The sequence below is a fragment of the Lodderomyces elongisporus genome, chromosome 1 (genome assembly GCF_030384665.1).
Source record: "Lodderomyces elongisporus chromosome 1, complete sequence".
Taxonomy (NCBI): Eukaryota; Fungi; Ascomycota; class Pichiomycetes; order Serinales; family Debaryomycetaceae; genus Lodderomyces; species Lodderomyces elongisporus.
In genome coordinates this window covers 1,356,759-1,382,524 of record NC_083673.1, presented here as the reverse complement: position 1 = coordinate 1,382,524, position 25,766 = coordinate 1,356,759, and the positions used below count along the sequence as shown (strand labels likewise).

The following is a 25,766-nucleotide window of genomic DNA, read 5'->3' as shown; positions in this document are numbered from 1 at the left end:
TGGGAAAGGAAATGTGGTGGGAGTATATTATTGTAAATGTGTAGTCGTAAAGATTAATGTACTTTCCACAAGAAATTATTCCTTCTGTCTCTTGTTTCTTGTTTCTATAATTTGCTTTGAAAACAAAATAAGAAATAAGTATTTATCAACGGTGCTTTAATCGTTGAAGGTGTACTTTGGCCTGGGAATATTTTAAGGAGTTGTAGATTTGTGGTTTCACCCAAAAAAAAAAAAAGAAAAAAAAAAAGAATAAAATAAAGAATAAAATAAATCTTTGAAGAAAAAAAAAAGGAAAAAAAAAGAAATAAAGAAAAATAAAGTGAATGCTTAACCCGTGTGGCTGGCTTCTTGATTTCAGGTAAACTGATTCAGCTGAAGAAATAAAAAGTAGGGTGATAAACTATACTTGAAGTAGATTGACTGATGAAGAAATTTATTTTCTTTTCCTTCCTTTCTTTTGATTCTCTATCTTCTTTCTTGAGTTTGTGGATGTGGATGTGGTGGTGGTGGTGGGTAATGGTGGTTGTTTTCAAAAATAAAAGAAATGTCACGGACCTTTAAATGGAAATTATTCTTACTATCTTCATCTATTTATTATCAGCTGTTTAGTAAACTTTCTCTTCGTCTCCTCCCATTTTTTATTGATGTTTTTCTTCTTTTTTTTAAATTCAAGATGAAAATCAAAGACCAGATTTCGTGTCCAAGGGGCTGGAAAGTATTTTGGTGGACCGGAACTAGGTGTGATTTCATTTTTATTTTTATTTTTACTTTTATTTTATATATATATATGGAAGACCAAGTTCACCGGAACTGCAAGTGACTACAATATTCATAGAGGATTGACTGAGAGATCACCGTACCGAAATAGAAGAAAACAAGTAGTATGAGCTGAAACTCAAAGAAAAAATATCCATCCCCACAAAGTAAGAGCAAGAGCAAGAGCAAGAGCAAGAGCAAAACAAAGCAAGAGCAAAACAAAGCAAGAGCAAGAGCAAAAGAATTGGAAAGGAAAAGATGACAATGAAAGTAGGAAGCGTCTTTCTGCAACTGGTGCATCATTGTAGATCCATCTTGTAGCTTTATGTGCATCAGAGTGCTTACGAATTTGACAAAAATCTTTCCTTGCGCAACTCCTAACCCTTTTTACTCTCACTACAAGAATATTGTCTTCATCACTGATTGTGACTAGCATAGCAGAAGAATCGCCAAACAAAATGAAAAAAAAATATGCAAACAGAAACCAAAACAGAAACTAAAGCACTTATAATTTCCCTTCTTTTTTTATTTTTATTTTTTGGTTCATCCTGAGATATATTACCTCTCTGGTATAATTCCGTGAGTGGTCAGCTATTAGTTTTGCAGAAGAAAGAGTGATAGAGATAAAAACAGAGTCTTTGGGAAAGGGGAGGGTTTGCGTCAACATTGTGACTGGGACTATCAAGTATGAGGAGTTGCAAGAATTAGTTCTTCTTCTTTTTCTTCTTCTTTTTTGGCAAACCCTTTTAATTCTCTGTCTAGTTCATCTCTTTTCTCTTTTCTTCCCTTATTTCTTTTTTTTATTTTGTTTCTGCTTTTATTTCTGTCTCCAGGCTTAGCTCAGAATACTTTACTAAAAATTGGAAACTTTGCTTAAATTTCACTTCTATCTGCTTCAATCAACCTTGAAATCAACCTTGAAATCAACCTGGAAATTGACTTGCCTTGACCGGAACTGCCATTCTCTACTTTTTTTTTTTTTTGGACGTTTGGAGGGGAAAAAAAGGGATTCTCGTTTTGTGCAACATAAATCAACGATCGACACTTTTCTTTTCTTGAGTGGGAAAATAAAAATAAAAAATAAAAAAAAATAAAATAAAAAAATTAAAAAAAATAAAATAAAAATAAAAAATTAAATCGCTCCATTTGTTCCTTTCATATTCAAATCACATTCAACTACAGGAACAGCAACTTTCAGTAGTAAAGTCACCAGCTATGATGTTCAGACCAGTCAATGTTTATTTCGTGACTACTAATAATGTGTTACCAATCTCTGTTCTCTAACTCCAACTATATTTCTATTTCTGAAAAGAGAGAGAGAGAATAATCAACGAACAATTACTACTTTTAGTACCAGTCTCTCTTAGTGCTGGTTCCAACTTCGCTTAAAATTTCAGCGCTAGTGAATATAACCCGCCTTGTTGATTTCAAACAATTAGAAGTTGAAACAGAAAACTTGATCCGAATAAACAACAAAAGAAGAAGAAGAAATGGTGGAGAAGGAGAAGGAGGAGGAAAAAAACATAAAGGACCATATCTATTGTTCTCATCAAAACCAAAACTCAGCGTAAATCTAGAATTGCAATTATTCGCAACCATTGCGTAGATCTTACCTTCCGCTTCTGTTTCAGCAGTGCCAAAGAAAAAAAAAAGAACAAACAATCAAAAAAACACGAAAAAGGTGAATAAAACTGCATCTAATGCTAAAAAAAGAAAAAATGGAAAGGAAACTGGAAGATTCTCCTTCTGCCAACAAAGCAAACGACGGACAGTTTATGTTTTTTTTTTTGGTAATAAATTCTCAAAGTGAACCAAAACAAAAGAAGAAAGAAAGGAAAGAAAGAAGAAGAAGAAGAAGAAGAAGAAGGTTGCGGGGCGAAGGGGTGGAAATCCAAAAAAAAACATATATATATATATATATAACAAACTCTTACATCACTGTATATGTCAAATAATGCCTCTCTTGCATTTTAAGTTTGCTTGCCGCCTTTCACCTGAATTGGGCGATTCGTTTCATGTTTTTGGACAAAGCAAAGCAGAAAATGCTTCAATAAAGAAACTAGAGTAATAGCCAATGGAACTAATAGACAAAAAAAGAAGAAGAATATATATGTATTTATGTATATACTCATTTCAAAACTCTTTCAAAAGTCAGCAATTCATTTCGACATCATCCTCCCCCCTCCTTCCATTCCTTATCTTTTTGCCAACTTTCCAACCATTCATGAACAAAATGGAAAACAAAAATGGAAAAAAAAAATTGATAAACAAAATTGAAAATTGAAAATTAAAAATGAAGGTGAAACGCAAATCGTTATTAACTCCGCAGAACATTCGGATTTATACATTCTCTCTCTCTCTCTTTCTCTTTGCTATAAATCTTTTATATGCCCATGTTGTATATTTTATAACACAACATTTTTACTCAAGCAAGCAAAGCTTGGTTTTAACCACCATCATTATTAACAATTTTAAAAGGGTGGTTGATTACTTGTATTAAGCCTATTCTTTTTCTTTTTCTTTCTCTTTTTTTTTCTTCCTCTCTGTGTCACCTACATATATATTTATATACAAATCTGCTTACCCAAGTTAAAGAGAAAGCATTCGGTAGTTGTTGAGAATGTCTCAGCTGTAGACTTTGTTCTAATTTTTCATCCCGCCACGATACATAAAACACAAACCAAAGGAAAAGGAAAAGGAAAAAGAAAGGAAAAAGGGTGGACTCATGGCCGCTAGATGCGCCTAAGTATTCCATTTTGTGTTGGGAAGGAAAAAAGGAAGAAAGAGGCGGGGTAGTGCGAATTCTCGCCGCGATTGTGCCTTTGCATATCCATGCGCGTGCGTACTGTTGGACCAAAAGATAATCCATTTTTTCAAAAAAAAAAAATCAAAAAAAAAAAAAAGAAGAAAAGAAGAAAAAACATATTACTATTATTAAAGATTTAAATACTATTATGTCCTACAACTTGTTTAGATTATATAGCTATAGATATTAACCAAATTCATCATTGACTAACTCCTCTGCTATATCTTCTCATCAATTTTAAACTGCACTTGCGTTGACTCTTTATATACTTCAACAACGCATCATCATCTAGGAAATCTTCCTGGTTGTTGCACATGTTTGCAACCAGTGCATTTGCCTCATTATCACCATGCAAAACTGTAAACAGATAACGAGACCCAAGTGTATAATCCTTATATATCTTATAGCTCAACTCGCGTTTCAAATAGTCCAACGAATCCAATTTGCATTTATTTACCTTCATTACAATTATATCATTTGTCTGATTGTGCAAGAATATTTTGAGCTTAACAAATTCACCGCAACTCTTTTGCTGTAAAGACAAAACAGAATCAGACACAGATAACTCTGGCATTGACTTGAAATGAGACACAGCATGTTTTAATGAATCTTTTTTATTTCCGACATTCTCTGAATCTTCTGTGGCAGCAGTGGCAGTGGCAGTAGCAGTAGCAGCCGGAAAAACACAATTATTTTCACCACCGTTTGTGTCCTGTTTTGCACCCAACACTTGCGAGTTTGGTGTTTGGAAAACCAGTGAATTTGAACCTCTCTTTACTGTAAATGGCGGAATAGGATCTATGCATTGTTTGTGGTTCTTTTGTGGCAGTGACAAAGAAACTGAAGCTGCTCTTGACTCGGGTGTTGGAGTAGCTGCAATTGCTGGTAATGGAGGTGTAGTATATGCCGAAGTAGAGTACAAGTGCAGATTCACATCTGTAAAATTCTTGGTTGTTGGAGATGGCAAACTTGGTAGTGGGATTGAAGAGCAGCTCATTGTCTTTGGACACTTGCTATACTCTTTTGGTGATGTATTGGAATCCTTGGTTGGTGTTGTTAATGCACCCATGCTCTGGACAAAAGGAGACTTGTCATAATCAACAACACTAAATAGTTCATTGTGCATCGACATTGGTGTCAAAGGTGTACGCATTCCAGCCAGACCCAAACGACCATCCTCACTAGAACAGTGCAAATCATCTTCCTCACCAAGAGTATTGTTATAAGCCGCATTACCAACTTTTAAGCTATTAACCACATCGCCATCAAAACAGCTTTCAGAATCACTTTGAATTGAACTAAGACGTTTAGTTCTAGAATATGATCGTGATGTACTCCTTCTAGTGCTAGATCCAGGACTGGCTCGAGGTGAAGGCGTTGGCGAAGAGGGTGCACATTCACAACCAATATGTTGCGATGTAGAATTGCTAAATACCCTAGTCTTGCAATGCATACATCCCCCAACTATTGGTGTAGATAGTTTGTTTTCAATAAGATACGACTCTCTTCTGGGAAGCTTTGCCCCTTCATCCTCACGATCATAGCCTTCAATCAAGGAGGTGTAGCTCGTAAGCGTGCTTGAACTTTCCGAGGATACCATCCCCATCACTCGAGAATTGTCTTCAAAACTATTTACACTCTTAGTTGGAGTTGTTTTCAAAATATTTGGTGTGTCAGAATTGTTAGTGGCAAAAGCACCAGAAGAAGAAGCAGCAGCAGTGGCGACATTATTTTCATTAGCAGAGTCGGTGATTGCAGATTCGGCAAAAACTTTAGACATTTTATAAACTCTATTTTTCACAGGTGAGTGTTGAGTATGCTGAATTGTTTCCTCCACAAGGGAAAGAGGTTTGCCACTTGAATCACTAGAAATTTGTGTCGAATTCAAATTCAAATGTATGGGTTGTAAATGACTGATATTATTCAGTAGCTGAGTTTGCATTTGTCTTTGCGGCAGTCTGGGAGAAAATTCCCCTCTGTTTATATCTTTTGTCGCTTCAATCAACCTAAATGTTGGTGACAACCTGCTAAGAACAACCAAAGTAGCTAAATTATCATATGGTGTTTCAAACTTTATTTTTGCTTGATCGATAAAATTGGCAACTTCGTCCCTTAATTGGCCATGTTTTGATTGATGGCACATTTCCAAAAGTGCTTGCCAGTACTGCTCCAAGTTGCTGTCGAAGCTCTTCAATTGGGCTATATCCAATGACGTGACTCTTTGTTTTTGGTTATTATTGTGGTTATTGTTGTGGATATGGTTATGATTATAATTATGAATATGGTTAAGAACCGTATTATGTGAGGGTTGCAATTTGGGAAGCTGTGGTAATTGTGGTAGCAATGGCTCGCCCTTTCCGTATTTATGTTTATGCTGGTGTTGTGAGATGCATGATGCAAAAGCAGCCAAGTTCTCGTATGTCTTGCCCACAAAAATATACTTTGTGTTGTACGTCATTTTGATGCAGTGCCAAATCTTATTGGTCCTTGAATCGTGACATGTTGCATATACGTGGCATTCTGTTGGGAGATGGAATCCGCTTTCCAGATTGGTTAAAGTTATTGACTCATCCAAGGTATTAGTTTTGCATTCAACTTGAGGTGCAGCTCCTTCTGCTACATCATTATTTTCGCAATCTTGCAACCATTGTTTTGTAATTGGATTCTCGAGATCGTTCATGGCTATTTTCATATACGAAGCAGGGACAAGGCCAAATTTAGACTCATTATCCAATTCGCACACTTTTAACCAACCATCACCTTGCTTTTCCAAGAGTTTGAAGAAATCTTTGGGCTGCATTGATAACTCTACATCGGACTCGGCTTGGAATTCGAATTCGGACATCAAAATAATCTGTCTCAGCTCTAAAGTAGCCGCAACCGTAGCCGGAGCGGGTGCTCTTGGTTTAGTTTCCTGAATGTGTGTCAGCAGCAAAAGTGCATTCTGTGCATTCTGTGCTAACTCAAATTGTTCATTTGTTGTTAAAGGGTTGGAAATGACGATATTCCGCAAGTTGTTTTTGGCCTTGTGGTTTTTGGTTTTGAAAATGCTTGTTGCAATCATGGTGCTATGCGTCGTTATATGTTGTGGTATTTATTGGGGTAGGGGGTGGAGCCGGCGGTGCAAAGGGGAATATAAAAAGGAAGCTAAGGTAATGAAACGAAAAGAAAGATAAGAGAAAGAAAAAAAAAGAAAACACCAATCAGTAAAGGTCGTTAGCAAAAGGTTGAAATGATCTGATGTGGTTGTAACAAAAAAAGAAAAAAAGCAGGTTTCGTGAGAAGTGAACAAGCTAAATGAGAAATGAAATCCCAAGCGGGTTCTTTAAAGTTAAAGATGAAACTTGAATATTTGAACTTGAAGTGAAAGGGTATAAGTGAGGCAATCCAAACAACCAAAAATAATAATAAAAATAATAAACGAAAATAAACAAAATCCACAGAAAATGGTCAAAAAGTGCAAAAAAGAAAAATAAAACAAATGTATTCAAGGGAATGATTTCCTGGCTTTCTGTTTCTGTATTTGTTTACTTTGGTTGTTATACTGCTAAAATGTTTTGATCCGAAGAAGAAAAAAAAATTGGAAGTGCTATGACTTTTGACTTTTAAGTTTGATTTCAAATTTTATTCTCAACTTTGGATGTTGATCTTGATGCCAAATCAAGAAAATTACTGGAAAATTGGACAACAATGCTAGTAATGATAATAATACTAATGATAATATTATTATTATTATTATTATTGTAGTTGATGCCGCTGTCGTGAAGAAAATTGTGGATGGTTGGTGGATTGAGTGAATTGTTTTGTTTACAAGCCAATTGGATATAGCTAAAAACAATATTATATATGTCTTTTATGAAAAGTGGAAAAAGAAAAGATGTAAAAAAGAAAACAGAAAAAGCAAAAAAAAGAAAAAGAAAGAAAAAAATATTGCAAAATCTCAGACTGGTTAATTTCTCGAAAGATTTCTACGTATATATAAATTATATTGGTATATTCCTGCTATTACGTTTTCTTTCTTTCTTTCTTTCTTTTTTCTTTTTTGTTTTTTCCTTCTATTGCTTTAGGATTGCTTATGATAAAATGTTTATTATAAATTGTGAAGAGCAGAATATAAGGTAGATTATTGCAAGTCTGAAATTTAGCAGCCTCTAGAGCCACTCCCATACAATGCTGAATTGTGCTACTACTACTACTACTACTACTACTGGTTCTGTAAAAAATGGTGTTGTTGTTGTAAGAGATTAATTGAACAAAAATCTTGCAAAAAAAAAAAATTGTGAAATAAAATAAAAGAAAATGCATAAAGATGTCAAATGCACTAAAGTGAGCCCATAACATTACACAAACACAAAAGCACTATCGCAGCTCTATGCATCTTGTGCAATTTTTATCAACACTAAAAAAGAAAAGAAGCAACACATGACACAAAACTGACACAAAACATGACACAAAACGAACAGAAGTAGAAACAGAGAGATAACACCAACTGGTGACATTGTTACACAAACCCATCAACCGAGCTTCAACTTCTTACTTCCACTGCTGGCATGGTGCTACAGTACAATATACAGCCACTTTCATTCCTGACTTCCATTGCTTATATTTATAACTATCCCCATACAAGCTCATTCAGTCCCACTATTGTCAATATTATTTATTCTCGTAAGCTACTGAAATTCCACCACTTTCAAATAAAACTCTGTTTTTATCTTTTGTTATTTTTTTTTTTTTTAATTTTTTTTTTTTTGGTTGTTTTCCCTTCTCCAGCAAACATTATCTCGCCATGAGCTACACCGTATTGCACTTTGATGCCTACTTCTTTTGCTTTCTCTATTATGGTATATCAGCAAGCGCAAACATTGGATTGCATGAAATAAAAGCAATCCTTAATGAAAGTTGTAAGATGCGCTAACCCAGCTCCCCCTCCCCCTCGCCCTTCCCAACCCCAACTACATGATATCATTTGTTTGGAAACGAAAGTGAAAAACAAACGGGAAAACGATGGAGGGACTGTAACTAGCAGAGTTGTTTTTCTTTATTTTTAGAAACACGGTATATTGGCTTTATCCAATTAGCTACTCTTGACGCATTTATTGTTGATATCTATTTTTTAAATCACTTTTGTTTTATTTTTTTTTCAACTAAAGTGGTTGGAAACCAATACATATTGACTATGCTTTTGCAAAGAATTAGTTAAACGTATCATGGTGAAGTACAGTCATAAGAAAGCATTAGATTACAACCACTATCAACACAGAAGCCCAAGGAGTTCTTGTCTTGCTTCTTCTTCTTCTACTTCTTCTTCTTCTTCTTTTATATTCTTTTTTCTTTTCTTTTACTCAATAGTGGCCAATTGTGAAACCTTGCTTCTTCTTGCTCCCTGAAAAGAACAGATTTATACAATTCTTCAAATACATTTGTGGGTTGAGTAGAATACTACTACAAAGTATGGCGAGCAACCATGAACACAACTGAACCTAACCTGGTAAAATGCAAAAGCAAAAAAAAAAAAAGTAACTCTTGTTGGTTCCCTATATTAGATTCGCTTGCATCGTTTTCAGTCTTTTCAAATGTTTCTTAACCTTGTGTTCTTTTTTGCTCATTTAGCAGTATTCACCTCGCTTGCAATTGATGTTAGACATAAAGCAGGCGAGTCTCGTTATATTCACACATATACGAAAACACACATTTTTGGATAGAATATATTGTTCCAGCAACAAACATAGTTCCACAGACGTGAGATAAGTGATAGCATAAGTAAATGTGCCAACTGAAATCATATGAAATCAAAAGAAATCAAATGATTGGACAACTTATTTTCAAGGTAGATTGCGCTTATGTAGGCTTGAAATAAAGAAATAAAGTCAAATCTAATATCAGTCTACTTGATTGTTGGTTTGTTTGTATTTTTCTATTTTCTCCCCTTTAAATTTTTGGTAGCTATAGACACATTGTTTTTATATAGCTCAAATGGGCAAAAAAGTGCAGTTTGTATGCTTCCAAATATCAAAGGTCAGCAAACAGCCCCCCCCCCCCCCCCAAAAAAAAAAAAAAAGTGATCAAGCTGCACCACAGTCTCTAGTTGAGCTTAGTAAATTTGGAGAATAGTGTTGTAGTCCTTACTTTTCTCTCCGTTTTCACATGTCTTGCTACATTCAGGCATTTGCAAGTAATTTTGTTTCACTTCCAACTTCCACCCCTCCCTCATTCCCTCACAAACACATACACAAGCACACATACACACAATAGAGCGATTCTTCGTCAAACTTGTTTATTGTTTGCATGTTTTTGCTTCTTTTCTTTCTTTGTAGGCTATACGAACACACTTTTCATATTTGCACTTGCTCTTTATGTGGCGCCAATCTTTAGCAATTGTTGTCCAATTGTTGCCCAGAGGCGGTTTAATTCCAGCTATTGACGCCTCTGGGCCGCGGGCCAACCACCAAGCCTATCGCCAAAAAATATAAAAATAAGGAAAGAGAAAAGAAAAAAAAAGAAAGAGATAATCACTATGGCTATCATTACTAATACTACCTCTGACAAAATAGTGTGGAAGATCTTTCTTCCGTGCACTTGAAATTCTGGACCCTTTTGTTTACGGAAATTCCTCTTTGCTTTCATCTACAAAACGTTTTGATGAAGAAAGAACAAAAGAACAAAAGAACAAAAGAAAGAACAAAAAAAGAATGTAACGCAAATTCTCTTCAAGGTGTTAAAGATTAGGATAGTTTATGGTGTTTCTATTAGATAAATTTCGTAGTGGGAATATTTTTGTTTTCTAAATCACTTGTACAAAAATATATTGTGCTTCGGGTCGGTTTTTCATTACGTTATTGTGGTTGGTCTCAAGTCAAAAGACCTCACACAATCCTGACAATAGCACAGAGGTAAATTTGAATGGTGAAGAAAATTGACAATTGAAACCAAAAAAGGCAGACGGAGCGGATTTTATGCAGAGCGTCTATTTGATTTACTGTGTATTCACAATAACGTTGTTGAACCCTTCTCTCAATCATCAATACTCTTCGTTCCCCTCGATACTCCTCCACCTCTTCCAATCTATTGTTCCAATACATATTCATCTACTGTAAAGACAAAAAGCAGAAAGCAAAAAGCAAAAAACTAAAAGCAAAAAACTTAAAAAAAAAGAGGAAAGAAAAAAACAAAAAGAAGAAGAGAAAGAAGCTCGTTTGCAATACATAACGGTACAAGAATTATCTTCACCTTGGTGGTCAATCGAAAAGCCATAAAGTTATTGTGTTGTCTTTCTTGTTGTTGTTTTTGTTGTTTTTGTTGTTGTTTTTTTATTATTTTCTATTTTTGAATCCAATACTTGGTCAAGAAGGCTTTCCGAAAAGTACGCACAAGCATAGTTGTGAGCGCACGTTGAGGTACTTTTGGACTGCATCATTACTAGCTTTGACTCAGTTTTTTTTTTTTTTCTGGATTGCTTTCTTTTCAAGTTCTGGACTGTATTGGTTTGATTCCCTGCTCCAGCCACTATGATTTTCCTGTGGTACAAGGTTATATCACTGCAGACATCGTTCAAGCACACACCATATGCATTCCATCTTTTGTTTTTTTCTTTCTTTGCATTTCTGCTAAAAACTACAACTCTGCAACTTTTTTGCAGCTGTCACAGCAACATCCATTGCATCAACTGCACAACCTTGTATGCTAAAGACTTTTTAAAGTGCAAACTGTGTCGATCTTTACCTTTTAATTTCCATTTGCAGTTGCATTTGCAAAACTTAGCCTAGCTTAGTCTAGTCTTTGGCTAACCTTCGGTTAAGCTCAAAACTTTGCAATTTCCGAAAATCGCGGTAAGAAACAGGAATGTGATAAACACATTTGGAATGAAAATGGCATTAACAATTAGTGTATGTTATTATTTGGCCCTTCGTTCCCATTTTTCTTCTTTTTTTTTCCTTGCTAATCTATTCATCTTTTTCTTTTTTTTTAAAAAAAAAATTCATTTCCTAAGGGAAAGCACAATGTTAATCAGTTTATATTAGGCTTCATCAAGCTTTTTGATCTTGTAATTATAGAGTGGTATCTGGCTTTGTTCACGTGACTTTACTGATTCACACGCTTTACCAAATCAATTCATCTTCCAAACTCTTTTTTTTTTCTATTTTATTTTAGTTCATCTTAATTGTTTCTTATCTTCTTTTTTCTTTCTAACCGGCTCTAAACTTTACTACCGGCAAAACAAAACTATTGAAACACAGTGATATTACACATTTCGCTAAATGTTTCTAGTATAAAGTGACATACCCTTTTTGAAAAAACGTGGTGAATCTTGCCAGTTTAGGTTCTTGTTGTTGTTGTTGTTGTTGTTGTTGTTTTTCTTTTTTGTTTCATTCCTTTTTGAGTATGAGATACAGAATGTATTCCAGAAAACACAACATACAAAAAGAAGAACACATCTCGAAGTTACCAAAAAGAACAAACTTGATTGGTTGAAATATTGCAGGTTGTGCAAACACATGACAAGTCAAATACACATCTAAACGTGTCATATCACTATAACCTTTGCATTATTTTTTGTGTCCAGACACCGGAGTTATGAAACTTGGTTGATATAAGTTCCATTTACTCTTTTTATTGCATTCAATGCTTGTTTGAACAAACAGAAAATAGACAAACAGACTAAAATAAGATGTGAATCTACTTTTTTTTCATTTTAACCACTAGACTTTATCAAGAAAGAAATAAGATTGGGGTGTTCATTTGCTAAGCAATAATGCCAACACTAGCAAGCACCAAAAAGAAAAATAAAAAGAATTTTGAGATAATGAGCTCAAGAATAAGAACAAACCAAAATGTTGAATAAAAAACATCTGACTTGTGCATAGGATTTCCAACCTGATACTGCAACCTCCCATTTTCTTTTATTTTGCGTTCCACATACTGCATTGCCAACTCCATGCATTTATGCAACGTCAAAAACTAAACAAAAAAGAAAATTGAAAAAATAAAGAAAAATTTAAATAAACCAATTGAGCAAAGAGGTAAAATCAAAGGAATAGGAAAAAAGAAAGGTCTTCTTGACGTATATGTACGATTTAGATCAAACATGCGTTTCCGGAATCAACATTAAATAAAAATGAGGAAAAAAAAAGTATTGGCACGTCACAGGACTTTTCTTGCTACATGAATGGTTTGGAACATGATTGATGCACATAACAACTTACCTTCCCTCTCTCCCTCTCTCCCTCTCTCCCTCTCTCCCTCTCTCCCTTCTCACCACCAAAAGTTCAAATACGCATAAAAATCAGATCATTCAAGAAGGAACGATATATCCTTAGCGAGCCTAGAAGTAATGTTGCCATATTCTTAAATTATGTCTCTTTCCCAGTGTCGGCATGATGGCAAGAATTGTCTGATACTAAATGCAATGTTCCCATTGTTATTTTATTTCCTCCTTGTTTTTTTTGCTCTGTTACATTTATATATATTTCATATGTGTCAAATATGGGAAATAAAACCAATAATGGAAACAACAAAAGATAATTGACAAAAAAAAAAAAAAGAAAAAAGAAGTTGCAATTTTAGCATAGAGGTTTCAACTGCTTTAACAAGTAAACTTTTTCCGCTCAGACAAAACACGGACTTCTCCGTTGCTTCTTTAAACTTATAGAATTGTCAATAGTTCCGTCGGAAACACACTTTAGCATAAACAGGGTCAAAGAAGAGTAACTAAAACTTTTTTAAAATACTTTCAAAATTAAATAATAGTAGTAATACACATTAATACAAAATTGAATCGCCGTTATTGGTTTGTACGTCTGCGGTCAAACATTTGGAGGTAGTGGAGCCGGAAGGGAGGGAAGAAGAAAAAGACTTGCTTCTGCTTTATTTTCTGTTTTAATTTTTTAATTTTTTAATATTATTTTTATTCTTATTTTGTTCTTGTTATTATCATTTTATGGTTAACAAGTTTGACTCATGAGATCCTTAAGGCCACTTCATCATTGAATCTTAGAAATTCGGTAATGTTGAACTTTACAATATCAATATTCTCATAATTGTTCAAATTGGGCAATTTGATAAAGAGCTTTGTATAGTATACTCTCTGCTTCACTGAAATCTTAAGATCCTGAACACTCTTTATCTGCGCCTTATTCAATATAATGGCAAAAGTTTCGTTATTGAAATTGGAGATCTTACACTTGAGGTTTTGAGGCGGGGTGCGCGAATCGCCACCATTGCCACCACTGCCACTGCCGCCACTTGTACTTGTACTATTTACGCCATTTCCTTTAGTATACACAAAGGGGTTGTTTGATCCCATCTGCTGATGGTTTGGCGCTAAAGGAATCATACCTTGGTTCAGAGGAGAAAATGGTTGAGGATGTGATTTTTGACCCGATGGTGAATGTTGTTGTTGATATTGGTACTGTTGTGGAGGTATTGGGAATGTCTTGGGGGAATGCTTCAACGGAGACTGTGAAGTGTTGACTTGTGGTGGAAGCCCAGGTTTCGGGCTATAATGCATTTTGGGCGAGGCAATATTCGTGTTAATCAACTTTGGTGATCCTTTTGGTGGTGTGCCATACATTGGGTGGTTGTAAGGACCGGGTGGCACCATCTGAGAGGATTGGTGTGCTGTTTCCGGCACAGCAGGATGATGATGATGATGTTGTTGTTGTTGTTGTTGTTGCGGGTGCTGTTGCTTTTTAATTGCAACCGGTGTAGTTGACGACGCCGTTTTTTGACCATTCAAAAATGGATTCAGAGTCATGCTAAACTGTTGCAGCTTGGGTGTTTGCGTGAATGAAGAATTGTAGGCAGAATCGATTGAGGTATCTGGTGTACTCACAGGAAGTTCTCTTATGGGGGCCGCATCTGTTGGAGAAGACGATGAATTACTGCTAAAGGATGTTGTGTGTGCCAAACTAGCCTGGCTATGTTTTCGACTATTTTGGGCATGAGCTCCTTGCGTTGGCACACCTTGATTTGTCGCTGACTTTGAATCGGATCTATTGAGGCGCGGACTATTAAGTTTCAACGAGGGCTGCCTAGCTGAGGAAAAAACATGGGATGCTTGCTGGTAATTGTTGTAGATATTTTTGGACTTGCTTCTAGCTGGCAAATCTTCGTCGGCCAACTCGGTTAATTCGTCAAGATCTTCCGCCTCGTGATCACCATCAATATCGCTTCTATTTTGCTTCTTCAATTCTTCTTCCTTTGCCTTTGCCTCTCTTTCCAACTCTTCCTGTAGCTTGAGCTTCTTCTCATTGAAATCTTTAACTACATTGATTGATCCTGGAAGAAGTTTTTCATTAATCTCGTCATTGCTTAATATAGTGTCATTTTCCTCTCGGTGAAGAAGTTCCTCCTCTGAAATGCAAAACCCGGGCAAGTCCTTATAATCAGTGCTAAGCCAATCTACTAGCTGCTTTGAGGTTTGCAAATATTTGTTAAGGATGAGTTTATTAGTGTAAATGTTCAAATCATTGCATCTCTTCAACAACATTGTAACCTCTTGTAACTCATCCTCAATTCTAGCTCTTTGTCTTGCCTTTTCATCTACACTGTCATTATGGCTACCTTGGTCGTTATTTCTGTCGATGTTATTGTCTTTGTTATTGTTTTTGTCATTGACGTTATTACTGTCATTACTACTGCCAATAGCAGTTTTCTCTTCTTCAGCATTGGTCAAAGATTTTGTATTCGTTGGAATTGGCTCGGGCAACTTGGGCAACTTTAAGGTTTTCGCATCAGCGCTATCTTTTTTTCCAACATTCTCGACCAAATCTAACAAGTCAATATGTAAGTTATAGAAGTCTTGATAGTATCGACAAACGTGGGCTGTGGACTTGTCGCTGTACTCTATATCTAAGCGATACCAATATCTTTTTTTGTAGAGAAAGAAATTTGGTATTGAAGCTGATGTTGGATACGCTCTATTGTTGATGGTTTGGAATTTGGACTCGACTTTGTTGAATTGTAGGTCTAGGTACTTGTGGTCATTGATGATACTATACGTGTCTTGCGAGTGTAGCCAGTTTAAGGTGATTGGATGCACTGGATCGTTAACTACGATATCGACATAGGAAGCTGGTATTAAGCCTGGCGTGTGTAGTCTATCAATGTATTTGACTAGGATCCAGCCGTCCTTGGGTGTTGCCAATAATTTCAAGATATCACCAGTCTTTATGCTCAACTCATTTGAAGATTCTGCATTGAATGGGAATTTTGCTGCAAGAATTATGTTTGACTTTAAATCGGTTGTGATTTCTTCCTTGGTCTTGGGCCCTGAGATCTTAAGCGTCTTGAATGTTCTGGTTAGACCTTGCGCTTTGGATGAATGTTTGTCGCCGAGCAGATGGTCAGTATGTCGTTGTTGTTGTTGTGGTGGTGGTGGTGCTACTGCTGTTGTTGTTGCTGCTGCTGTTGAAATGATCATGTTATGTTTGCTTGGGTCAAAAGTGAGAGTGTTGGTGGTGCAAGGTGTCGGGTGATAAATGAGTGAGTTGTGGGAATGTGTAAAGGATACAACCGTTGTTTTATTCTCGAGTATTGTATTCTAGGTTTCAATTGACGAATCCTGGTGCAAAATTGTTGGATGGTGAGATTTCTGGAATGAACAAATGAAGGAAGAATAAAAGAATGTGTGATATTGGGTTGCTTTTTTCTTAAAAAAAAAAAAACTCTTGTGTATTTGTTTGTATACGTCAAAAGGCCGCTGAGGTCTATCTGTTTATTTGTTTGGGTTATCTCTTGAGTTATCTCTTGGGCTATCTTTTAAGAAGATGATAAAGAAAAAGAATGAATAAGACAACAGATTTGATAAACTTGTGCCGTTGGGATTGTGAACAAACCAAAAAATAAAAATAAAACAAAAACAAAAAAAAATATATAATTAAATAAAAACAAAGTTTAACTTCACCCAAATTGTAAATTTAAGTGATGGAAAGATAAAAAGATTGATAGGTTGAAGATCTCAAGTAGATTGAAGAAGATTAAAAGATAGCAAAGAGAAAGGAAAAGAAATCAAAAGAAAAGAAAAGGACCCGAGTATTTTTCACTTACGGCGCGTTCGTATTTTTGGTTTGTTTTTTTTCAAGATTAGTTCAGGTTCATCTTTTTCTTTTATTTGGCCCTTTTTTTTAAAAAAAATTTGTTTTACGATATAAAGTTGTTGTGTATGGGCATTAAGGTGATTGTGATACCATTTGGGAAGGATTTTCACCTTTTTCGGTAACCGCCTTTATGTTGAAGAAAGGTAAAACCAAAAAAAAAAATAAGAGTGTATATGTATCTTGTCTATTTGAGTTGAAAGAACTATGGACATTTTGAGATTGTGAATTAATGAAAATAAAAAAAACAACAGCAGCAAAATAAAACAAAACAAAACAAAACAAAAACAAGAATGGACACGTCGTGAATTTGGTATTTGGTGTTTTAGCTTTTCCATTGTTTTGCTTTCCTTAGCTTTTGTTTTTTGGTTCGTTTTAGTTTCAATACTGCATCCTTTTCCTCGAGAGTTAGTCAGCATTTCACTCCTGTCTTGTCTCTTTTCTCTTTTCTCATTCACCACTAACCACTGACCATTCCTTCTTTCATCACTTTTTGTTCATACCCAATAAACTATCATGCAAAGCATAAATAACGACATATTTGTTCTTTTCTTCAAAGTGTTTAGCCCCAATAATACAGATGTTTGATGTTGTTGGTGCCTCTTTTCCTTCAATTTTGAAATGAAAAAAAAAAAATTGTGTTAAACATTTTGACGCGTCTCTTCTTAAATTGTTCCTCTTTTGAGTGAGTGAGTGTGTGTGTGTGTAATTTTTTTCTGTCTCTTCTTTCATTTTTTTTTTGGGGGGGGGGGGGGGGCAGAAAAGGCTAAATAATCTTTCATTTCCCAAAACGTACAAATTCCGCTCCATATTTTGAACGCGTACAAAATGTTTGATTGAATAGGGGATTACCAAATACCAATAAAGGTGTGTTTATGGTTAATATGAATGGCCAATATGGTGTGTACGAAAATGACCAACCATCACTGGGTCAAAGATCAAAATAAACAAAAGTTGCAAAGGAGCAATAAAGAAAGGAAAAGAGAGAAAAAGAGGAGAGAGATAGAGACAAAGGATTGCCACTTCTTTCTTTAATAAAAACTTATTGCTCAATCCAATATAGAGCAATTTGGTATTGTTCATTGTAAATAAAAAGGTGCCAACTTGCCAGATAGTGTTTACCTCTCCAAACTTCTCCAAACTTCCATCAACGTTTCCATTTTTGATTCCTACTCCTTCCTTGTACCATAATCGATATCTCACTACAATGTATATATCTTATATTTGAAAAAGAAAATAAATAAATGTGCCCATCATGCGAACCAAATAAATCTACACGATGTATAACAATCAGATTTGTTGGATTATTAACAATGGACAAAAGGCTCTCACACCCCTCCCTTATTACAAAATAAAGGACTCAATTTCCTTCCGGCCATTTTTGCTTAACTGAACAGAGGTATTAATCAGTCTCGCTGGTAATCCAGAAGTGAGTTTAATATGTGAAGAGCAAAAGAAGAAGGAAAAGAAGGAAAAGGAAAAGGAAAAGGAGAAGAAAGATTGTAAAGAAAAATTTTTTTCCTTTTTTGAATTATTGTCCTTTGCCTTGTTTCCTTTCTTTTTTTTTTTTGTTTCTTTCTTCACTTCTTGGCTTCAATTAGTTTCATCTCTTCACGCACTCACCCACGCATCTCATCTTTTACATTGGTAAACTTCACACGACCAAAAGCAAGAGACAAATAAGTCGTGCAATTTGGCTCAGGTCGGATAAACTATATTCCATCAAGAGGAGGGAGAGGGGGAAGAGGAGCAGGAGAAAGGAAAGAAAGGTTCATGACCATCTAATATAAGGCTAGACCTCATTTCTTTTGGTTTAGACCTTGTCATAAAGAAAACTAAAGCATAGACTAGTGTTTAGATACATTAGAGCATACAAGAAAGACCTCAATGTTTAGTTTCCTTTCTTTTTTATTGTTTTTTTACTATTAAAAATTACAAAGACTTACTAAATTTTACAAAACAAACATAATAAACATAAAGCTGGAATCAAGAGCGCAAAAAAAAAAACAAAAATAGAAGGGGACAGAATGTCGAGTGCCAAGTTCAATAATATTAGCCAAAATTGTAGAATGCAAAGAACCTACTCTCTCTATATATATCTCATTTCGCCAAAAAAAAAGGGGAAAATTGAAAATATTAAAAAATAAATTAAAAAAATAAGGACCAATTACGAAACCACTTGAGACCTTGACCTTGACCTTATTTTCAGGGGTACCGATACTTTTCTTGCCTATAACAAATGCCCTCTTTCTCTCCCTCGTGGGAGAAATGTGTGTTTGTTTCAAACAACATTCCCATTTGAAAACCAAAGCAGTAGAAAAAAAAAAAAAGAAAAAAAAAAAGAAGAAAAAGGAAACCAAAAGCAACTGTTTTGATTAATTGGTTACCTCATTTTGTTTTACGAACTATTTCCAATTTTTTTTTTTCTTATAGTCTAACCAGCGAGAGTGGGAGATTAGTTCGAAGACTTATGTTTATCCATATCTTCCATTTTTAATTTGCTTATTCATTTTTTTTTAAGAAAAATTGTTTTGGTTAATCTTTTCTTTTTTTTTTGCTTCGATATAGGGCAAAGTTAGCTCTGAGCTGGGAAACGGTTTGTAGCATTCTTTCTCAAAACACTTTGTCTTTTTATGGAATAAGAGCTATTACAGAGAAAGACAACATTAGATTAGGAAAACATTGGCATTACCCGCCCTAACAAATCCTAGTAACAAAATTCATATTCAATGATTGCACATCCTCATCCCTCGCCAATAGTTATTCTGCATGTATCTGCCTCTGAACTTTTCTCTCTCTGTCTCTCTGTCTCTCTTTCTGTCATGTTCTATTCAGTACCCAGTAGAATAGCAATCCAGTACACTAAGCTTCAACTAAATTAAGAGTTTATCCTCCTGTTTCGCTCTTTTGTTTACCTTGTCGTTTTGTTCATTCTGTAACTTTGCATTCCCTCTTCGCATGCCACAAAATGAAAAATTCCAAGTTCTTTTTTTTATTTTCTTTTATTAGTTTTGTGTATTTTTCATTTTTTCAATTTCTTTAATTTTTAATTTTTTTTGATCAATTTGCACGACTCATGGAAGCTCAAGTAGACATCTAATAATACAAACTTATTAAACCTTGTGTGCCTTGCAGTATTAAGCGCGGTTCAGCCAATCAACAAAAAAATAAAATAATAATAATATATATTTAAACATATATACATATAGATTATAAAAATTAAAATTAATATTAAAAGTGAAATAGAAATAGAAATAGATTTAGAATTAGAAATAGAAATAGAAGTTGAAAGTGAAAAATTATTGATGGTTTTCTCTATAGACAATGCTTATTCTACAAGTATCCTCCGTTTCCCATTTTTTTTCCCTTTCTTGTGTCGGTATGGTTAGATGTGTTTTATATCAAGAATAGTTTTTTTTTCGCAATAAATATTGATAATAACAATAAAGGAGCAAAAAAAAGCTCTTACACATATACACACTTTTTGTGAAACTCTATTGTGGGTTCCTATGATTCTTGTTTGTGTGTATGTGTGGGGTGAGTGGATGCATTATCAGTTCAGCGTATACGGCATTTGGGAGTTTTTCGGAGAAATTTTGCAACTCCAACCTATTGTCCAGCAAGGTAAAAAGTGCTTTCAACAATGTTCATGTACTAAAAAAAAGTTGTTGTTTTCTGGGCGGTGTCTGGTCCTTAAATCCGGAAAAAAACCTATTTCGGGAAATATAGCGATGGTGAAAGCTACAGAAACATCGACAACGAGTTTTGCACGGCACAATTTTACTCCAATCACTATGGCGTAAATTGCGCAAACAAAGCAAACCGGATTGATATGGGTAATACTTTTATTTGCAAATAAACAGAATCGAAAACAAATGGGGGAGGAGGGGAGGAGGGGGAAATAGAATAAAAGTATAGAATAAATAACCTATAAAATGGACGAACCACCAAAAAAAAAATTTCACCTGGCCTGGAGTGACTCGCTTTTTTCTTTCCGCATGGAGTTGAGTCATGTAAGCCCCTTATCTCTTTGGTAAAAATGCGTCCTAAAAAAGTTTTGAGTAACCGAATCTGCTTTAGAACTATTATCATTACCATCACCTCTTTTGTATTCAGCTCAAACTGAAATTGGTACACAAACTATCCTGGTGTGTTTGTTTGTTTTTTTTTCTTCTTTTCTTCTTTGTTTTTTTACATAAATATTTGCATATCTACATATTATTGAGTCGATTTCATTACTACATTTCTTTTTGGCCCACAAAAACCGGCAAAGAAGTCGACGCCCTGTTGATCTTTGGCAATGCTTATTATTTATTTGTCTGTCTGTCTGTCTGTTCGTTTGTTTCTTTATTTCCAATTGCAACTTTCTTTTCTTTCTGTGGTTTTCCTAATTTTTTTTCCGAGAAATGTCTTTTTATGGTGTTTTGGGCATCGATTGATTCTCGTAAGTAAGAAAAGAAAAGGGTAGAATGTGAAGTTGGAAAGCTAGTTAAAGTGAAATTTACAACAACTAACCAGAATACAAAAAACCACGGCAAGTACTCATCTCTGCTCAGTTAATTCCGGTCGGTTTAATTTTGGTCTTTAGACTAGTACTGCTATAGCTTGATGGACTAATTTAGACTAGGTACCCTAAAAAACTATAAACATTAAAAAAAGTAACAAAGTAAAAAAAAAAATAATAATGGAGCTGGACAGAACTTAGGAGCAAAATAGGAAAAGGGCCAAAAGCAAAATTTACAAGCCCAAGCAAAGTCAATGTACATTGCCCATTGCCCATTGCCTTTGCCTTTACCATTGCAATCGACATGACAACATGTCAAATTGGAATTTTTTATTTTTTGTTTCCAAGCCAAGGCAGGGTCTAGGATTTACTAACCGTTTCAAAAGCAGACGCAGAAGGCGCGCGGGGAGGGGCGGGAGGAGGACGAAGAAAAGGCGGAAAGGGCGAGAGAGAGAGAGAGAGAGAGAGAGAGGCGAAGAACTATGATAGGCACACACACACACATACACAAACCTAATCATCCACTTGTGTCTTCAACAAGTATTGAGGGATATTCCAATTTTTTTTATTTTTCTAAAAGAACAAATTAATTCTGCGTTTGGTAAGGAAAAGGGATCCTTTATCCAGCATGCACACACCGTACCCAAGTACCCTACAAACTCCATTACAGTAGTTAGGCTCTGGTCGGATAAAAGCCGTCCGAACATCCGTGCTGCACAATAATGAATTTATAGTTGATGTTTTTTTTCTTTTTTAGTAAAAATTTTTTTTTCCCTTTTCCACAATCAACATCACCATTTTCCATATTCCAGCAAAAATCCACCAGGCTAATACAGCTACTACTAGTATTACACGTCTTGCCCTGTGAATAAAACGTTTGCTATAAGCAAATACCCTAAATTGCAAGAAAACAAAGCAAAAAAAAGATAATAAAAACAATCTGTACCCCGGGAGTACCGACCAGACCACATTCCACAAAAGAAAGGGGGTAATAAAAAAAAATATTAGATTAGTTTTCTTTCCTTCTTTTGTTTTTGGTTCTGTTTTTGTTTTTTAAATTTTAGTCAACAACTTTCAGGATAGATGGTCTTATCTATCTATACGAGAACTCTCTTGTGTTAGTATTCCATTATAGAGCCAATTGATCACCATCTCCATTCACCATCCTTCTTTTTTACATTTTTTTTCAATTCTCATCAATACTATTGTTACAATTATTGCGATGAGCAAGATATCTAATACTTTTCTGGAACTGAAAGTCCGCAAGTATCATTGAAAAGCAAACAAAAAAAAAGGACAATGGGGCTACTAATGAGATGGGTGTCAAATAATGAAAAAAACAAGTTTTTCAAAAAAAATTTTTTATTCATTCTTCAATTTTCAACATTGTTCATCAACAACACAAAAAAATTTAAAGTAATTTCAGAGAGTAGTCTTACGTAGCTTTACAAGCAAAAAACAACAAGGCAGGCTGGGACAGTCTGCAAACAATAAAACAATTCTGTTCAAAATTGTGTTGTCCATCACATGATGTCATGTTCGCGTTGAAGGTTTTAGTGCTATCCTTTTTTTTTTGGCCTCTTTATTTTTTTTTTAGTATAAAAAAGCTTTAGACTAAGTGTACTTTGACACAATAGAATGCGGGGTTTCTCGGCAAGAGGGGCACAAATGAGGGCTTGCTACAGAGACAAAAACCGGGAACAAAACTGAAGAGAAGAGAACATAGAGGGAAGAAGAATAGAGAGGAAGGAGAACAGAGTGGGAAGAAGAAGAAGAAGAAGAAGAAGAAGAAGAAGTAGAGAATGAGGAGAAGGACACGTAGACCTGTAGATGGATTTATGCATTTTTGTGTAGTTTGTGGGTCCCCCATCTCTCTTTCCAGCTGGCTAGACAAGATAAGACAGGACAAGACAAGTTTGGATAAACAAGGACCCGTAGACCGCCAATCAATCAATTAATGTTTTTCTTTTTCGTTCTTTCCACGCTGACTTATCGAATTCCACTTGTGCTGTACGCAAATCTCCCACAAAAGAGTTAGCATTGAAATAAAGGATTTAAGCTGTCCTGAATTATTTTGAGTTGTTGCTGTTGATGTTGAGTGGAACAAAAATGTACTGGCATGCTTTGATGAGTAACACACACGCACACACACAAAGTGTCAAATATTGGTTTTTGAAAAACATTAAACAAAAAAAAAAATAAAGAAAAGAGTGGCAGAACCAAGCCTTATCTCTACAATGCCATGTGTTGGAGGGGTTGCTGGTGTTGAGTGGACACACAAACAAGTTCAAACGGCATTTTGAAAAAAAAAAAGTATAATAACAAACAAACAAACAAACAAATCCTATTCTCTATCTCTTTTAATATTAACCAACCTTTGATAAACTATTTGTTTGTTTTGTTTTTTTAATTTTTTTTATTCAGAAAATAAAATTTTTGTTCATATTTTTCTTTTTCTTTTTCTTTTTTTGTTTTCAATTTTGTTCACAGTTACCGAATTCTTATAGTCTGAAGCTCGCAGTTTGTAGCCAATGCATGCTTGGGCAAAATAAAATGTTTGAGAGTGAGGAGTAAAGCATCTAATGGCAAGACAATAACTTGCTGATAAAGAAATAGACAAGTACTCCTGCTGCTGCTGCTGCTGCTATTAGCTGCGCCAAGCGGGTAAGATATAGTGAATAGTAAATAAAGTTACATATGTATAAATGTGTGAAAAACATATATGGACTGTGATGGTTTTTAGAAATGTTTAAATAAAACAATATTAAAAAAAGAAAAGCATGTGGAAAGAAGATAAAAGCGCTCAACATACAACCTCTTCATGTACCTCTGCACCCATATTTTGCTTTGCTTTGTTTTGTTTTGCTTTGTTTTGTAATGTTTTGCTGTCTTTCTCTCTCTTTTTTTTTAACTGCTCTTGTTTTGCAATCTGCAAGACAACAGGGTTTTTAGCTTTCAGCTCCTACCTTTCCATAAAGCTTCCAACCTCAACCTCTTCAAGAACATCTGTGAAAATTAGGGGTATAGAGTACAAAACCGCTTAAATGCATACAACCAAATGAATGTGTATACACATATTTGGGAGCCGAGAGGCCAGGGCGACAAAACCAATATCAGGACACACTTTGTAGCGCGGTAATATCAACACCACAACTAGAACTACACTTAGTATTACACTTAGTACTACACTTGGTACCACCTCCACTAGAATCACCGATTACTATTTACCAACCACCATTAGTCCAAGAATATATATCTATAATACCAAAGATATCAATAAATAAATTTTAAATTGAGTTATTAAAAAAAAAACAAGAACGAAACAGAAATTGGTACAAGATGAAGTACAAGACAAAGAGGTGAATTGAGAATAATGGACAAAAAAAAAAAGAGTGAAGATATAGAGTTATATCGGGCGTTTAATTTTGGCAAAGCAAGACAAGACAAGACAAGACAAAACAAGACAAAACAAGACAAGACAGAAAATTGCGCTGCCGTCATTTTAAACCGAGCTTTATTAACAATCCAACCATAATAATTCCTTAATCTTACCATACATGCATACTCGATATTGCTACTGCTGCTGCCTTTATTAAGAATGGTCTTACACAGTAATGGTTGTACTACATCCCAAAATAGAAATGCTCCTAAAGCCCAAAGAAAAAATGAGAGTAAAATTAATAAATTAAAAAAAAAAAATTAAAACGAAGAGAAAGTGCCAGTGTGGAGTCCACTCCATCATAAAAAAAAAATGTATGTCTGATGTCTGATTCCTTCAGTCGAACCATCCTGTACCTAATAGTATTCATCTTTCCCAACGTCACCAAACTCTTATATTAAACTCTGTTTCCCTTCCCTTTCTTGATTTTTTTGCTTCTTTGGCTAATTCGGCAAAAAAAAAAATTTTTTTTTCAGCAGTGCCCTTGCTCATCTCAAACTGATTTCGAAAAAGGAAACGAAGAATAATAAACAAATAAATTAAACTCTCACCAAGCCTAATTCCCAATATCATTTGCCACGTGAGGTTATACATAAACAGCAAGACAAAGAAACAAAGAAAGAAAGAAAGTAGGAAGAGCCACAAGAGCAGCACAAACAATATCAACACAACAATCAAACGGTCTTCCTATCGATTATTATTTCTACAGTGTAGAAATATAGAAAAAAAAAATAATATATGTGTATATACATACAAAAGACTGTCTTAACTGGCAAAAAGACGCAAATAAGCAATGAGCTGACAGTGTCTTATCGAGTCCACTTTGTGGTTGTCTTGTGCTGTAGCGACACGGACCTTACATCATAAGCATTGTACTGTACTGTACTGTACTGTATTATACTTTTCTATACTGTATTGTCTGGTATTGTATAGTATTGCATTGTACGAATTTTTCAGCTTCCGTGTTTTTTTTTTTTTTTTTCAACAAAGTATTTTGCACTAGTGTCTGTCCATCTTCAAGCCACCCTCCTCCACTTCAACTCTCTTTATTTTGGAACAGAAGACACTTTTGACCACCATGCATTCCCAACTTTACACCCTACCACTAGGCCCATACTATGCAATACATGTAAAATGTTCAAGAGGTTTGTGTTAGAAAAGAATTTTGGG

General features: G+C 34.9%; 2 protein-coding genes across 2 annotated transcripts; both read right to left on the bottom strand. All coding sequences in view use genetic code 12, as the record gives it.

The window, feature by feature from the left end:
- Positions 1-3,761: 3,761 nt before the first annotated feature.
- Positions 3,762-6,626, bottom strand: PVL30_000491 (uncharacterized protein; the record flags this gene model as incomplete). Its single annotated transcript, XM_001527936.1, has 1 exon — positions 3,762-6,626. One exon carries the CDS (start codon positions 6,624-6,626, stop codon positions 3,762-3,764), a length of 2,865 nt encoding a protein of 954 aa, XP_001527986.2.
- Positions 6,627-13,514: 6,888 nt separating this feature from the next.
- Positions 13,515-15,980, bottom strand: PVL30_000490 (uncharacterized protein; the record flags this gene model as incomplete). The annotated part of the gene is made up of 1 exon (XM_001527935.2): positions 13,515-15,980. The coding sequence occupies one exon, from the start codon at positions 15,978-15,980 to the stop codon at positions 13,515-13,517; it is 2,466 nt and encodes an 821-aa protein (XP_001527985.2).
- Positions 15,981-25,766: the final 9,786 nt, after the last annotated feature.